Source organism: Phasianus colchicus, chromosome Z (genome assembly GCF_987193195.1).
Source record: "Phasianus colchicus chromosome Z, bPhaCol1.hap1.1, whole genome shotgun sequence".
Lineage (NCBI taxonomy): Eukaryota > Metazoa > Chordata > Aves > Galliformes > Phasianidae > Phasianus > Phasianus colchicus.
In genome coordinates this window covers 63,961,712-63,980,146 of record NC_143476.1, presented here as the reverse complement: position 1 = coordinate 63,980,146, position 18,435 = coordinate 63,961,712, and the positions used below count along the sequence as shown (strand labels likewise).

The 18,435-nt window shown below is 37.2% G+C and overlaps 1 protein-coding gene across 4 annotated transcripts in view; it reads right to left on the bottom strand.

Annotated features, from left to right (window-relative positions):
- BRD10 (bromodomain containing 10) overlaps window positions 1-18,435 on the bottom strand; it is a 62,099-nt gene that overhangs the window by 7,363 nt on the left and 36,301 nt on the right. For all 4 annotated transcript variants that reach the window (XM_090132569.1, XM_031606158.2, XM_090132568.1 and 1 more), the window contains 2 exons: window positions 4,591-4,706; window positions 970-1,157 (listed from right to left, as the gene is read on the bottom strand). In XM_090132569.1, coding sequence (XP_089988695.1) covers window positions 970-1,157; window positions 4,591-4,706 — 304 coding nt within the window. The remainder of the gene's footprint in view (window positions 1-969; window positions 1,158-4,590; window positions 4,707-18,435) is intronic.

Sequence of the window (18,435 nt, the reverse complement as noted above, 5' to 3'; positions counted from 1 at the left end):
CTTAAGCTTAAGGGTGCTTATAAAATAGGAGGGTGACCAATTTTTTACACAGTCTGATATTGACAGGACAAGGTGGAATGGTTTTAAACTCTAAGAGGAAAGATTTAGGCTAGATGTTAGGAAGAAATTTTTTACTGAAAGGATGGTGAGGCACCAGGACCAGGTTAACCAGAGAAGTTGTGGGTATCCATTTCTGGAGGTTTTCAACGACAGTTTGGATGGGACCTAAAGCAACTAGTGGATAGCAACCCTGGCCAAAGCATTGGGGTTGGAATTGGATGGGCTGTAAGTCCCTTCAATCCCAGACCATCCTGTAATTCTATGAACTGCAGCCCATGGGAACAACCTATACTGGAGCTGAATAAAGGTGGAGCAAGGAGAAGGAAAGACAAACTACTATGAACTGACTGTAACCGCCATTCTCCACCACCACTGTGCCACTCAGTGCAGGGAAGAAGAGGAGTATTTGGGAATTAAATAAATCTCAGTTAGGGATGGGCATGGTTAAGGTTTTATCTTTGTTTCTGACCATCCTACTCCAACTGAAAATGTGGAATTTATCTTCCACATGTTTAGTCTATTCTTCTCTTTATTTTGATAAATAAGATCTCCCATCTTATCTTCTACCCTGTCTTACTGGGAACAGAGAGTGAGAGAGTGGCCAGGTGGGCTGCGGGGGTCATCCCACCATTAAGGTAAATTCTGAACAGATGCATTACATCATCACATAAATACTTAAACAATAAAATATTAAAAGTTTCCATGAATCAAAATTTTCATCTTGGTCATGTCTGCACCCTTCTATTTCACACCTGTCAGACATAAATCAAAATATATTTCAATATTATCACAATGGTAGCTAAGGAAAAAAAATATAATGTAAGCCCAGATGGAAAAATTCAGCTCCTTAGTCAATTTCATTCAGCTTCTGGATCAAGTTCAGGCTATCAAATTCCAGTAAATGCTTACCATTGTCTGGATGATCTTTTCTGGGAATTTCCACATATTCTGCAGACTCTGAAGATTTACTGCTTACTACTGCAAAACAATCTTTGCCAGCATCAACCTCACTTTCATCATTACTCCACAATTCTCTGGTAAATTTATCATGGTCTGGATGTCTTTTAAATTCATCGTAGTCCTTCTTCAATCTAGACCTTGAAAGTAACAAAACTAACTTTACAAAAAAATATTACTCTCTTTTAAAATTCTCTTAATTGCATTTGCTGCCACAGAAGAAGAAATTTTCAGGGTAGCTCTGCAAGTCTCTAAAACCCAGAAAATGTGAAGTGACAGTAACATCCCTTCCCTTGCCAAAATTGAATTGTATGCCATTAAATCCTTAAACAATAAGCAAAAAAGACTGAGTCAGTGATATGACCATCACTGTTAAGCTGCATTTATTTTCTGTTTCTTAATTCATCTTGCACTGTGACAAGAATATTGAGTATTAAATGTAACCAGACTAATCTTGCCTCTGAAAACAGCTTCAACTAGACAAATTAGGTAAATCTTGTTTTCTTGAATGCATCATGCTTTTGGCTCAGCTATGGGACCACAATGTAACTTGCTCCTTTAAGACAACCTTTTATTTTCTGGGTCAACTGAACAGCTGCCACTGTCATTTTCACAGGCTCACACTCCACTAAGAATGTACATATGATGGAATTACATAGCTGCTTTACTCACTTGAACACTCTTCAGAAACACATCCACTTTATAGCACACTTATCTTGATACTCCTAAACTGCTGCGAATTTCCATTGTCCCTTCTTCTACGCCATTGTTTAGATGAGATCTAGGGATATTTTAGTGTACAAATACAGTGAACTGCATGATTCAGCTGGTGGTAACCAACACAATACCCAGGAGGATTAATCAGCAAAAGAATAAAGAGATGATAGCAATTAGTATTCTGTGTGGAAGAGAATCTAGACTCCTGTTTGCACCTAAAGTCAGTCTCTGTGATAATAAGAACTTAATTTTACCCATCCTTATGGGTTAAAATTGCAATTCTTTGCACTGAGTGCAGCAATGTCTAGCTGCTCCCTAAGAAGTGGGGGTTGGGAGGAAGAGCTAAACAGAGTATTAGCTGATAAAGCAGAAAACTCACAAGTCAAGTAACCACCCCACTACATCTAAGTGAGGGTACAGGGCAGTCCTGGAGATGGTAATTGGCTTCAATCAAGAGTTCAAATCAACAGAGAAGTTCCTGGTGATGAGACAGGTCTGAGTTAAGCTGGGAAGTCAATTCACTGTTTTTGGTCAGGACTGGATACAGTGATGGCTGCTCAGTCCTGTGACTGTTGAGTAGGCTCACTTTGATGATACAGGTCTGAGGTCAGGCTGAAGTCAGGCCAGATCAGCAAGACCCACGGCCAAGCAGGGGCACTGCTGTAGTTGAGCAGGAAACTAGCATTCCTGGTAGAGGTTAAAGGGTGCAGAACAGCTTGAAACTGGGGTTCTGGGCCAATGAGCATGTAATATGGCTGGAGACCAAGGTGAGTTTGGTCAAGGCCAGAAAGACCTATTAGTATATCGTAGCTTTCATACTGTCACTAATAAGACAACCTTGAAGATTATGTAAGATGTAGTGAGGGTGAGATACTTCATCAGCTCTGTCAGTAGGACTTCAAACTTTAAGTCTAGATGCAGAAGTACACAAGGGAACTACATAATGATCCAAGTTAACAACTACTGTATTAAAATTTAAAAACAGATTTCAGTCATAAAAAGTACTTCTACTATGTCAAGACTAAAAGAGGATGAGGTAGAACTCCAAACTTTTAATCCACATGGAGGTCTTGCAGTGATGGAAGGAGTTCTGCACAGCCCTCAACAACGAAGAAGGCCAAGACTGTCATGTAATTAGCAGATGTTAACTGGATGACACACTGCAACTGCAACTAGAGTTGTAATGGTGCTGCTGCTTATACTAGCATAAGCAACCTTTACTTTATTCAGCTGTGTTCTCTCTTTCAGGATATCTTTTTTCACCACTTGTCATTTGTACTACACTGCTGCCTAGCAGCTGCATAATGAAAAAAGACACTGAATTAGCCTTCTCCTATTCATCTCTCTCTCCTCCTCTCAATTCGTGAAGACTGTTTTTCAAGCTTTTCAAAAGTAGGCTGTGTCTCTGTCCAAATAGTTCTGTCTCAGAAATGACTAGGATAGCTGAAGAAATTTGGGTTTCAGCCTAAACCACATCTGAGGAAGATGAGTTAAGTTAATTTCAGAAACAATTCTCTACATGAAATGCATGTTTCCTTAGCTACCAGCACATACATATGCTAGACTTCAGCCATCCAGATAACTTACAAAAACTGCTCAGACCTACTTATATATAGTACTTCTATGAATACACCTTACAAATGATAGTTCTGCTTCCACATTATGTGGCCACTCACCTGAGCACCACAGTTGATAAACAAAACCTACTCCATAATAGAATTTACATGAAGGATAATTTACACGAGGGAATAACTAGAGAGCCCGTACTCTGGAAAATGAAATTCTTGTAATAATACACCTGACATATTTCCGAAGGAGTCTCAATTGCTACACACAAGCAGAAAAGAACAGCTAAGAAAAATGAAAAGAAACTCAAAAAGAACAGAAAAGAGCAAAACTTGCACTCTGAGCTATTATATAAGGTAAAATGTTTAACAACATCCTAGATTTCCAAATAAGGGTCTTCATTCATGTAAGATACCCATGAACTGAGCTACTAAGGAACCAACTCTTACTGTCTCTGCTTTGTTTTTTTTCTAATGTAATATCTATTACATTTTCAGAATTAGTTCTGCACTATGTAGCTATTTAAGTTGCTTCCTTCACATTTAACATAGTAGCAGCAGCCCAACTTTCCCTATCATTTGACACATGCTTCTAAATCATTATCTACTCTTTCAGTGTCTATGTGATAAAACAGATATGTGATTATAGCAAGAACTATACAGCTAACAGACAACAGTGGCACCATTCAAGACAAAATGACCATATAAAATCACCATCAAGGCTCCCCCGGGCTCAGAATTTAGATGCTACAAATCTATCCTAACTGCTGCTAACACTTTTCCTTATTTGTCTGATATTTCTCAGTTATATCTCATTCTAGATGCATTCTAAACTTGCAGCTCTATGAAAATGTTTTAATAATTGCTTTGAACTGCTTTGCAGAGAATTCATCAGCAGCTCATTTAGATAGGTTAAGACAGCATGTAGTCAGACAAAAAGTGCCACAGTAAGCCCTCATTCATTTATGTATCAAATAAACAGCAATACAAGTCTATTTTATAGTGTTATAACTATCAAGTTAGGCATGATTAAGGATTTTAGATCATTTTAGAGAAAAAAATATTTGGGGTTAACCTTGTCTTTACTTAAGAGACCCTAGGTCTGGAATACAAAAACCTTTGAACCAAAGCACTGACTATGCCTCCCCCTATTTTTTCTTTACTTAGTTTCTTTGAGTGGCCAACTAATATTGATTATTTTAGAAAAGGTGAATTTTGTCCTGTTTTTGCTTTATTACATGCACTATTGTTAACCAAACAAAAAAAAAAAAAAAAAAGAGTAGCTGATTACCTGTTCCTCTGAAATGCTTTCATTAGTTTTGGTTCCCATGGTAACAGTTCATTAAGCAGTCGTATCAACGTACCATGCAATTCCTTTACTGCTTGCTTTCGGTGGTACCATCTTCCCTGCAAACATAAATATAATCTATTTATCATTGCATTAAATCTGAATCTTGTTATCGTGCATCAGTCCTACAATAATCCTGGTACATATTAATACAGTATATAAAGAAAATAATCTGAAGAAAACATTAATAAGTTCCACAGCTTTTTCCACCTTTAAGACAAAAGAGTATTTCTATATTTTCTATATCACAGAGAGATAATATCCTACTTAAAAAAGTAAAATAGTAAAAACGTTCATTTTTTTACAGTTAAAGTTAAAACTGAAACAGAACCCTACAAACACACTCTGTATTTAAAATTACTTATGCTAGTAACTAACATGTAGTGGTCCACTCCAGTCGGGGAAGCCAACCATATAATTACTTTTTCAATGGTCAAATTTATACAGTATAGCTTACAATAATTTCATTTAACATAAATGATATCATTTATATTTTTACTTGCAAAAATAATTTACTATAGTTCTCAGGGAGAAAACAGTTTTTGCATTGTATTTTTGTATTCCATTCAGTACTCTTATGATTTTCCATGAAAACTTCATGTTTGATCAGCCTGGAAAGTCTGAATGAGGATAAAAAATATTCAGGGAGAAATAAATCTTGCAGGATGCAGGGGGAGCAGCTTAGGCCGCTGGGTTTGTTCAGCCCAGAGCAGAGGAGGCTGAAAGGAGAGCTCATGGCAGCTACAGCTCTTCATGAGGGGAGCAGAGGGGTAGCGCTGAGTTCTGCTCTCTGGTGACAGCAACTGGACCCCAGGGAATGGCACAGAGCTGAGAGGGGTGGTCAGGTGGGGTTTAGAAAAGGTTGCCACCAGAGAATGGTGGGCACAGATCAAGCTGCCCAGGGCAGTGGTGACAGCCTCATGTTGCTGGAGTTCCAGAAATATTCTGACAGCAAGATATATGGTCTCATTTCAGGTAGTCCTGTGTGAAGCCAGGAGTTGACTTGATGACTCCTGTGGGATCCTTCCAACCCAAGCCATCCTGAGAGCTGTTCCAAAAGTCACGTCTCCGGTTTTGCTGGCCTACCACATCAGAGGCAGATGGTGATATGGCAGTAGAGGTTAAATGGTCCCACCAGTATTCCATTACATTTTGTCGCTGTGCGACTGATGGCAGCAGAGGGACAGTCAGACAAAATGGCGTCTGACATGGACATGCATATGAAGCTGAGGTGAAGAATCCAGTTCCTCCAAGCAGAAAAAATTTCCACTGACATTCATTGACATTTGCTGAGAATGTTTGTGGAGATCGAACAGTAGATGTGAGCACAGTGAGGTGGTGGATGGTCCATTTCAGCAGTGGTGACAGTGATGTTAAAGACAAGCCATGTTCCGGACGGCCATGCAGATTTTTACAAGTGTGGCATAAAGGCTCTTATTTATCACTGGTAAAAATGCTTTGCTAATGGTGGTGACTCTGTTTTGACTGTTTCGTAGCTGAAAGTTTTCTCTTTCAAACAATGTTACTGTGCTCTTTGTATCTGTTGTAGTTTCCATGGAAATAAACAGGAGGCATTACTTTCAGAGTGACCAACACATGATTCTATCATCCACAAGGTCCCTTCCAGCTTGGGACTTCTTCTATTTTATGATTCTGTGACATTCTATGATTCTATTTTCTGCTGTAATTCACTTAAATAGGGAAAATGCAATACTGAGAAGAAAACACAGTATTTGTAATAGTGCCAAACACCTTTCTAAACAGTATTAAATCCATAATCTTTGCTAAGAATTTTTCCCAATAATTCTCTAACTGCATTACACAAAGGACTGAATTTTTCCAGCAAAATTTCAGTGCTGGATATGGAGAGAGTAGGCTACTGGTTGCTTAAAGAACTAGTCAACCAGGTCCTCTGGACATATGCTTCTGAATTTATGTGGGTTTATCGATGCTGACTGCTTTTTAACAGCCATCTTCTAAGAGGGCAGGAGTTAATTTCAAAGCATCAGAAGTCATTTAAGTAGGATAAATGTCTGGCTTGTCTCAGCAGGGATTTTCTTTTCAAGCTCTGATAGAAAATGTATGGACACTGGAAGTAACATCAGGTGAAATGGGTGAGCTATACAGCTGCTGTTTGCCACTGCATGGAAAAAATCAATGCAGCCAAACATCAGTGAGAGCTGAAGTTGGCTGTACTATAAGACAAAACAAAAAAGGTATTCAAAGTATGTAAGCAAAAAAAGGAGGACCAGACATATAACATCAGTCTATTACACAATGAGGATGGTCATCTCATAAACAAAGGTACAGACAAAGCAGGGACAATTAATGCATTTTTCTCCTCTGCCTTCAGCACCGATTATGGGTTCTGAGGTAGAGAATGATTACTGCAGTAATGATAAACTCCCAGTCAACTCTGCATTTGTTGGGAATTTCTGCTCTGACTGTATGTATACAAGTCTATGGGGCACAATGCAACTCATCCCAGGGTCCTCAAGTTGCTGGCTGATGTCACCACAAGATCTCAATCACTTGTCAATGGTATTGGTAATCTGGAGTAGTCCCAGCAAACTAGAAGCTGGCAGATGTCACAGTTTTCAAGTAGAATTACAAAGAAGACCCTGGTAACTGCTGGTTTGTCAGTCTCACTTCAGTGTCTGGTAAAATTATGGAGAAGATAATTCTGAGAGTTTCTGAAAAACACCTGAAAGACAACACAGTTATTGGTCATAGCCAACACAGGCTCATGGGGGGGAAGTTCTATTTAACCAACCTAATACTCTTTCATGACAAGATTATCCCATAGCAGACTAAGGGATGACAGCTGATGTAATTTTTTTTAAGAAAAACTTCTGATACCGTTTCTCCAATATCCTACTGGATAAAATGTCCAGCATACAGCTAGACAAATATGTAATGCAGTGGGTGGGCAATAGGCTGATGGGTCAGGCTCAAAGGGTTAAAGAGGACTTCATCATGCTGATGGCCAGTCACCAGTGGAGTTTCACAGGACTCCATTTTAGGGCTAGTTCTCTTGTGCATTTTTATAAACGACCTGGAGTTGAATATATACTACATAAATCTACAGACGAAACTAAATAAGGACCTGTTGAATCCCTTGACAGTACAGTTTGGAGAGATGGGCAATCACCAACTGTATGAAACTTAAGAGGAGCAAGTGGCAGATTCTGCATTTGAGATGGGACAATCCTCAGCGAAGGCTGGGTAAGAAAGGCTAGAAAGCAGGGCCCCACAGGAAGGGATCTGGGGATTTTAGCCAATCACAAGATGAACATGACTCGGTGTGCCCTGGAAGCCAAAAGGACCAACTATATTCTAGGATACATTTGGCTCAGCACTGCCAGCTGGTCAAGTGAATGTAACACTCTACTCCGCACTGCTGCAGCCTCAACTAGAGAACTATACGCAGTTTTGGGTGCCACAATATGAGGTCATAAAACCAGTGAAGGGCAACAAGGATAGTGGAATATCTAAAGGAGAAGACATATAAGAAGCAGGTGAGGTCCCTAGGTTAGTTCAGTCAATAAGAGACTGAGGGAAGCCTCATAGCAGCCTACTCACAAGGGGAGTGGAGGGGCAGCCATTGACTTCTGCTCTCTGGTAGGAGAGACAGGACCCAAGGGAATGGCATGGAAAGAAACAGGGAAGGGTCAGGTTAGGTATTAGAAAAGTTTTTTTACCGTGAGGGTGGTCAGGAATGGCCCAGTGCAGAGATCAAGACTTCAGGAGTTCAGAAAGTGTCTGGACAGTGCTCACAGAAATATGATTTGAATTTTGGGTACTCCTGTCCAAATTGGGATATTCTATGATTCTGTGACATACAAGCAGCTATAAAAAGGGATGTGGTATTCTTCAGTTCTTCTGCCACTCAACAAATTTTGTGCATTTTACATAAATGAGGATTTTCTATTTTGACTTGTCTGAGAAAATGTTAAGACAGTAAATAGATTATGGTTCAGCATAAAAGAAGTAACACTTGGCAATTTATTTCTTTTATACATATATTTTCCTTTTGATAGAACTCATCTTTAACGGCTTCCTGCGGTCCAGCATACAAAGAAACCTATGGCAGGAAAGACAACATAAATGTCAACTTGACTGCCTTCCAGCAGTCTGCAATAATTACATTTCTATGGACTATGGAATAATTTCTTTCTATCAATTTCAGCTGATCTCTCCGAAGTGCAGCAAGATCAATCAGGCTGAATGCTTATTTGGAGATCAGGTATCTCAGTTATTTTTATGGGTAATAATTTACGTGTTATACTACAAAATATACAGAAGAACAGCTCTTCTTTCATTCTCCAATTAAAATAAATCAAAAGGTTTTAAGTAGGAAATTATGCCACATTACAACGCAACACTTAGTGCAGAGCCCACAGACAAGCTAGGAAACTGCGTTCTACTTTCTTCAATTTCTGGCCAGTCACATCTGCACACACAGGACACTGCAGCATAAAACTTGCCACTGAGCACTGCAACAGAAAACCATTCTTGTGCATACTGCAGCTTACAAAAGGCATTTGTTATCACCTCAATACCAGCAGTAAATAGAATTAATTGCTAATGTATGAGAGAATTATGCACACAGATTTATTTTTCCTGTGATATATAAAAAAAACTTTCTTGATGGATTTTTACCAAAGCAAAATATGAATGATGCCACTACCGTCTGGGTACAGAAATGCAGTACCCGCATCCAAAAGAACAAAGAATGATATGTATTAAAATGCAGTATAAAATAAGAACAATTATACTAAGAACAACTACAGGGTTCACAAGAAATAGCAAATTTCTGAAAAAGTAATTTATTTTTAAATAAGAGTAAGATCTTGGTTTAAGAAGAAAAAAGGCATTTCTGAGCCTGATAAATACTAGCTGAATCACTGAGTAAACTTTGAAATGATAACAGTATTATGCATTGAATAGCCTGACACAAGCATAGGACTTAGTCAAGAACAAACCTCAGAATGTTACTGCCTTCATTATCTCTTCAAAAAAGGCTTGTTACTACAGGCTACTTTTCTCCTTACTTCAAAAATAAAAAGACAGAAACAGAATGCTATGGGTAGGCTTTTACTGAAAACTGTAGTGAATGTTAAGTGTAATCTTGAGGAAACTCCACATGTACTTCCAAATCTTTCTCATGCAGATATGTACCAACACAATAATCTTTTTTTAACTTAATTATTTTCCTGTATCTTAACTACTCACTTTTCTTACTGTGGCTTAGTAGTTCGTAATAAATCTCTGACATACACACAACACACACAAATAATAATACCCTTTCCTCAGAAGTAGTAAGGGGAGTGCTCAGAATGAAACTGTGGGGAGCTCCCTGAGGGCAGGGAGTACCACTACTCATGGACTGGCTGCGGTCAGTTGGTGGTGAGCAGTCACACTGTGTATCACTTTTTTTGCACATCTTTTTATTTTCTGTTCTCTTTATTTCTGGTAGAACTGTCCTTATTTCAATCCATACGTTTTACGTTCCCCTCTACCCTTATTCTCTCCCCTACTCCACTTGTGTGGAGGGAGGGAGCAACACATAGCCCAGTGTTTTTCCAGGTAAAAAGCTAATCAATAACTGATAAAGCTATAACTTACCTCCCACTTCAGCAATTCATATCGGTCTACTTTCTACAGAACATAAACTTTCCTGTACAAATAGGTATGTTGCAAACTCTTCTCAGTTACACTAAACAGTGTAAGTGCAGGAAAACATCTACAAACTGAAACTTAGGAGGTTTAGTTTGGAATTTAGAAGAAATAGTTTCATCAGAGACCTACAGCGTTAGAACAGCTTGCCCCAGAAAAGCTGCTGAGTTTCCATTTTGCTTTGCTTTCAGATTTCAGCTCATCAGGCCTTGGCTGACCTACTGCATAAATAGTGATAGTGATTTTTCAAGGTAGGGAGACCTTCAGAGGTCCCCGATTAGTGGATTCCTTAAGATGAAAGACAAAGCCTCTGAATATGACCTGATGTGGTAACGAGATTAACAAATAAATAGAATGCAACACCTCAGAGTACAAAAGGTGCTTGCCAGCACAGAACAGCAAAAAACTTTCTACTCAAAGATATAAAAATGTAGCTGCATATGAAATTCAACGAGTGAAACAGTGGAACAGAAGACTTTATACAATTAAATAGCTATTACAGCTTCACAGTTCAGTTCTCTCATAAATGGTTGGCATGTAGATATGCAGATCTGGATGCACTACCTTACTGTGTCTATGAAATCCAATAGGGCTTTATTAATAGACATGAAATAAACATACTCAATCACATCAACCCAAGATAGTCTTCGATGGAAAAAGTTCTCTATCAATGAAGAAATTGCTTTTAATATGTATGAAGAAACTGTTCCCCTTCAGTGTACTGGAACTAATTCTAAGTTTCATTAAGCTCGTACAGTCTACATTCCAAGCCAAATATTTAAGCAGAAATATCCAGTAGCTAATTTGGATGTGTGCAGAATTATGCTCTTGTGTGGCTTGTAATTCACATTCCCAATACCCCTGCTTCTATACGTTAATCTGAACTGCTAATTACTATTTTCTTTCAAATAGTGATGAGCAAAACCCTGTATTTTCCTCGTATGGCATTGATTACAAAACAACGGAGATTAAATGGCCTATACGGAGGACAAGTACAAAATGTAACTCCTACCTGCGTTCTACAACTAGAATTTTAAAATACAAATACAAAAAAAAATTTAAGAAATGTGCTGAATGTTTCCATATATGCACACAGAGACATTCAACACATTTTGAACTGAAAACTTACCTTTTAAAATTAGGTTTCTGACATCCAGAGCAGCCAGGGAATGCTGACTCCACTCTCCGCGATGTCCCAACATACACTATTCTGGCATACTCATCATGGAACCCCAAAGCAGACTGGAGCCAGGATACTGATATATGGGGTAAGGACTGAACTTTATAGGGAAGGTTTTTTTCATTTTGTTTTGGTTTTTTGTTGTTGTTGTTGTTTTTTAAATAAACACACACACACACAACCACAATATTATGCAGTTTTATAAGATTTTCTTTAGTCTTTACTTTATATCCTGGGGATATAAAATTAAGAAAATTAGAAATCTTATAAAACCATGCAATATTGTTGAAAAGGGGTGGTGGTGGAGGAAGAAAACTTACCTTACCCTTAATAGGCCTGCTCCATTCTGCAGCGGGGTTCTGTGGTATATGTGACATCACCAGTCTACCGTTTTCTAGTGATGTCACATGGAGAGGGAGTTGATCTGCAGCTGCTTTGGACATCAGATACCTAAAGAAAAGAGATTAATAGCTTTCTTCAATTCAAAGATTGATTGATACTGAATGCTCTTCTTAATCAGTTTATGGGACATATTGTAGTATTTCAGAACTTCAGTGGTAACTTTGATGAAAAAAAACAATAAATGAGATCACTCACACTATACAATCACATCTGTAATAGAATATGTTTTCATTTCAAAAAAGTTTAAGCGTTACTTTTTAAAGTTAAACTTCCTTCAAGCCAAAGACTTGTATTTATTTACCCTTGGCAAGTCCTTCTGAGCATTTTATCTACCAACAGCTAGGTTCTGGCATTATTAGAAGACTGGGATGGAACAGTCGGGAAAAATGGCTGGCAGTTGAGCATAAAACAAAATCATTCATGACACCTCTTTATCAATTATATCTTTGAGCATTTACCTATAACCAACGAAAAGACTGGTGAACATCTTATGTCAGAACACAAACTTTTTCTTGTTATTTTGTAAGACTTCAGCTTGCACTTCCATTACAGGAATACAATCAAACTGAAGTATATCCTGGAATGGTATCCCAGACTCTCTTGTCAAATATTGCAAATAAATGAGGTGAAAATAAACATACAATATCCTAAGAAAAAATAATAATTCTTGCTAATTGGCATGTCCTTATCTCATTATTTATTTCATTACTATGTCCCTTATTATTTGGAGGGGAGTTGGAATAGATGATTTTTAAGGGTCCTTTCCAACTCAAACAATTCTATGAAATGCTCCTTAGACAGACATTTAGTCATTTGGGCAAAATTGCTACTAGATTATCGTTGCATTGATCATCTCTCAAATTTAAAGTTCATTACCAGCATGATTTCACTGTTTTTTCCAAACTAACTCAGAACACTGAAATTAAGCACCACTGAACTACCACATTTCACTCTTAAGTATAAGAGTGAATATATATACTAACTTATACTTCCATAATGCATCAGGAAACTGAATGCATGCAACATCTTAACTTGTTTACAAAAAAGCCACTTTTTCTTTTAAGCTATTAATTATTAATTATTTATCATTGATTTCATCTTTCTTAACTGTAGATATAAAACATTTCACTATTCTTCAACAGACTATCTAAAAGTCAGCTGTTTTGTTGTAACTACCTGTGCATGCTGACAAGGTCTTACCTGAGTTTTCAAAATGTTCTGGTTGATCAAAATCCAAAGCACTACAAATGTTCTCAATACACAGCAGTATCTCTATGATTAAAATCTTCCACATTAAATGTATGACTACCTATTCATATGTTTGATGTAGAATTCATATCTACGCATCTGTAATCGTGAAATACATGTGACAGAAGTGGCCTAGGTGAAGAATCTTAGCAAACATTTATTGGCGGACTAGTCTATATACCAGGAAAGGCATAAAGAATCATGCGAAGTTAAGATAAAACAGTTGTGAAAAAAAATACACCTAGTATAGGTAGCACTGAAGAGGTACTGAAGGTGGTAAGAAAAACTGAAGAATAGGACAAAAATGTGGAAATGATATGTAGAAGATAGAAAGAGAAGGGAAGTAATTCTGTGGAAGGCTTTAAAAATCTGAATTTAAAATTGGCTATATTCCTTCAAAGTGTGCAACTAATTAGCCAACTGGATTTTCAAAAGCTGTACATCTCAATTTCTCCTCAGAAATATGCAAAACTGTGTGAATGTAAAAGTGAACTGAAAAACCTTATTTCAGACTCCAAATTCAACATTTTGGACTCCTATGTGTGCCTTTAAAGAGGCAAGCAAACAAGAAAGAAGTAATAAGAAACTATTATGGAAGTGTTTAAAATACAAATCAAGTTTTTATGACAAAGGATGGAAAATGAGAATTGGATCCATTACAATAGAAGCTGCATTGCAATACAGAACATAGGCTGAAATTAAAACAGTTTGTTTCAGGTGCGAGACTACAAGCAGGTCTATTAAAACTATGTTATTTACATAAAGACTTACAACAAAGATCTCTTAATCTGAAGTTTAAACTAATAGCAAACATAGATTTCTATACTATATTATTTGTTTGCTTGTATATTAATATAAATACAGTAATATAATGCAAACAAGTATAACAGAAAGCTCCTTACATCCAAAATTTTCAAGTACAGTATACGCATAGGTTGCTCCAAAAATAATGCCTCCTGTTCATTTCCATGGAAACCACAACAGAGTACAATAAAGCTATTTGATAGCATAAATTCTCAGCTACAAAATACTGGATTTCAACACAGTCAACACCAGTAGGTATGCATCTTCGGCAGTGATGAACAAGAGGCTGCAGGTCATACTCATAAAAATGTGCACCAATGGAAGTGACCTAGTTTTCCTGTCACCGCTGCTGAAATGCACCATCCACTGCCTCACTGTGCTCACATCCACTGTTTCATCTCCATAAGCATTCAGCAAGTGTCTACAAATATTAATGAGTACCATTTTTTCTGCATGGAGATATTCAATTCCACAACTTTGGTCCATAAGCGCATCCATGTCAGACAATATTTTGTCAGAGTGCCCCTCTGCTGCCATCTATCACACAGCAGCATGTAATGGAATATTGGAGGGAAGGTGTAAGCTCTACTGCCGTACCACCAACATTCGCCTCTGATATTGTGGGACACTATAATAAAATATGAGTCATTACTTTTGGAGCAGCCCTCATATTTCACTGGGGAGTACAGGAAGGAATGAGAAAGGAGAAGAATATAGAAAAGAAAGCCTAACTCAAGCTAAAAAATGAAGAAAATTTAACCCAGTAAAATCCCTGCACAATCTTGTAGTAACACAGTGCTTCTAGCAACAACAGATGGTATTATTTCTATGCACAGAGAACCTTTTAAAAACTCATTAAGTAAATTAGCCAATTTGCATTATTTTTGCCATATTGGAACATTGTATTTTTAAAGTAATATGATGCAAATCAGTGAAAAAAGAAATCAGACTCCTCCCTTACTTTGGATACTTGCATTTCCTATGAGCAAATTTAACAACAGCCTGTTTCAAATTTCAAAAAAAAACCAAACCAACAGCAGACACACAATATACTGTTCTACCCTGGCCCAACGTATTCCTTTGGGATTCTTCTGTGAGCCCACAATCTATTTCATGTCTGAAGTTCTAGAAACTTCTGATCTGAATGAGTGGGTTTTTAAATCTTCAGGTGCACTCCCAAATACAGACTCCCATAGCTGGTATGGATTTAAGGGCTGTACAGAGCCTCAGTGTGCATTCTGCGCTTCCACGACTCATCTGCTTAAAAGACATTCTGTGTTTAAAAAGACAGATAAAGATGTTCATCCGTGATGGGAAATACAGCTGCCTAATTGAAACCTTTATGAACAACATGAGAAAAAAGAAAAACCCAAAGCCTTTATAAAGGAGGTTTTCATCTTTTTTTACTATGAAGTCAAGAACATAAGCTTGTTACACACCTCTGTAAAACAATATAACTTTCAGTCTTTTTGCTACAAACCCTAGTTAGTTGTGAACTTGACTCTCTATCCTTCCTCTCACCTTTGTCTGATGTTTCCTGCAGGGACAGTCTGGTGCCTTCTACCCTGGAAAACCCTGCCTTTTATCATTTTAACTTTATGTACTTAACCATGGGAATCCTGGGCTCCAGCCTCTCGTCTTCCTCAAAAGACACTTACCATCAGGCTTGCAAGTAATGATTCAAATCCAATGGTGCTACTAAAATACAGTTTTGCATTTCAGAAAACACAGAATCTGTAAGTGTTTATGCTTCCTCCAGGTGATCTGTGTTCTAACATAAACATAGAACAGTGTCTAGAATTGACGAACATTGTCACAGCCCTGTTCATTTTACTACAAACATGTTAACCATTAAGTTAGGTTCAAACATCTGAAAAAAAAAAAAAAGCTCACTACTTGATATAAGTATCTGTAATGTTGTCAAAGTTTCATATTAAACAATAGCAAGAAATCATAAAGATTATTTAAATTGTGCAATAATATAAAACAGTTAAATACACAGAACTGATTTACAGAGCACCTTAATTAACATTTTCACACAAGAAAACTCCAGTGACTCCAGATGACTAAAGAAATTATTATCTGAATTATCTGAATGGCAGCAAAGAAATTTCCATTCACACCGCAGCTTCATCTGATTTCACCTGACAAATCAGAAAATGTATTAAAAAAAAAAAGGATTCAAAACGTCAAAAAAAAATAGTTATCTTGTGTACTTATCAGGACAGAAACTGCTATTTTGCATTTCTTAATTAATTTGCTAGATACAGCACATGCCTAAATGCCTAACTGTCTTATTGTCTAAATTCAAGTGAACTGTCATGTTTATATGTACAGTCCAAATTTTCAGCAAACATGAGGCAAAAAAATACAATCTCAACGGAAATATTTTTAGCCAGCACACTCTACTTCAGAGTTATGGCTGTCTACTGAGTAGTGGTATCTTCCGCTGCATCTTAACCACCATAGTATTAGCAACATAGCAGAAAGTTTTTATTTGAATCTGATTTTTCTCTTGTAATTTATTTCCCTATCCATTCCATTTTTATGCTACTTTTTATATTCACACTGCTTTAAAATGAAAGGATGTTAATTATCAAGTGCAACACAGAAAGCACAGCAAGATGAATTTTTTAAAAATACATGGCATGAATATCAGTATGCACACACACAAAACCCACAAAAATAAGTAACACTTTCTAACTTTTTAAAAAATGTAAGTTCCTCATTTAAAACAGTTCCTTATTTCCTAACTTTTCACATAAACTACAGGAAACAAACAAAACCAAGTAAAAAACACAGCATTGATAAATGACTTCTTAACAAATAAGCATACTTCAGAGGAAATAAAAAGCAATAGGGTAACATAAGGTACAATTTTAGATTTCCTTTAAATATATAACATTTTCTATGCAACAAAATTAAAACTGCCAGAAATTTAGCTTACATACAGTTTTAAGGCAATTGACCAAGGTTTGACTGACTGTAACTCCCTAGTTAAAAAACATTTTACATTCCACGATGCCAAGCAGTGGCATGATAGAACAGTTTAAAAGCTATGATCTAAGATAATATCTCAATGATAATTGAGTGTAATAGATGCACTATAGACCCAAAATACAATTATATTTTAGCAGTAAGCAAGGCTACTAAATAGAGGCAGACACAAAAAGCTCTACTATTTGAGTGCTGGCACTCTTTTGTGGCACACCTCCACACTGCACGCTGCATTTGACCTGATGAAAACTTTAAGACATTCTAAGAGAATCATAAGAATAAGGAAATGGGAAAAGTGAGATTTAGTATTGTGTATTTTCCTGAAAAGGTAGACTAAAGACTTAGATCTTCATTACTCAAAACAAATTCTTTACAACTGCAATGACTTATCATATCATTTCAGAATACAGTGTGGGCTGATCCTTTGCCTAGACTTCAGGAGATGCCCTGTCAGAAAAGTTCAACCAATTCTGAAAGAGATGGAACCTTTCCACAGGGCACTTCCTGAAGTATTCTCTCAAGTTCTAATATGCCATTTTCCCTTATAGTGCTCCCGGCACAATGGACGTGACAGAACACATTACTTATGACAACCAGAAAAGCACCACAGCTGTAAGACACTGTATCTTACACACTCTTTATAAAGCAATTCTCCATTGTTTTACTAGATGATGCTCAGAGCTTATACTTCTTCCATTTGGTTCAAGTCAAGTAAGTCCTCTTTCTGCATCTTCAGCTTACTTTTTTCCATCAAGGAAGTCAAATAAATAATAAATCAGCATAACTTAGTTTCTTCTCTCCATCCCAAAATTTATTAGGTGGCATGGAGATGAACTGTTTAGTAGCTGAAGGGCTTGAGAATTACAGAATACCCCTGGCTCAGACTGTAATATCAGTAACTACTACAACTGCCACAGAAGAGCACTTCTGACAAAAGCAGTTTGACTTCTTTTTGCCTGCAGATGCTCAGTTCTGTCCTCAGAATGATCCTTTGAGCTGTGGTAGGACACAAGTGGTTATATGTGCAACTCCAGGATAAATTGCTCTAGGATACTGATCTGCTTTAAAACTACCCCAGCAGCAGTCAAAGAGAAGTTACGTTTATAACAGACTCTCGTGCAGCTGAACAAAGAATTTTGCTACACTCCCTTACCGGGTGGTAGAGAAAACAGAGGCTGCCAGAGACATGGAGAATAGGAACTGTTTTCTGGCAGCAGTTTTTGCTTATGTCAGTTGAAGGCATATGTGAAATTGCAGCCTCATTTCAGAGCTGTGGCTAGAGTTCAAGAGTGAAGTAGTCTGGAAAGAGCTAAAACTAAGACTGAACTTCAGCTTAATGTTGAAGAGTTGAGGTCAAATTTCATTTTCTTCTCTAAACAGTTACTCCAAGCTTGTACTAATGCAAATCTCATAGTTGTTAGAATGAACTCATCAGTAATCAAACAGAAATGTAAATTTTTTTAAATGAACAAATAACA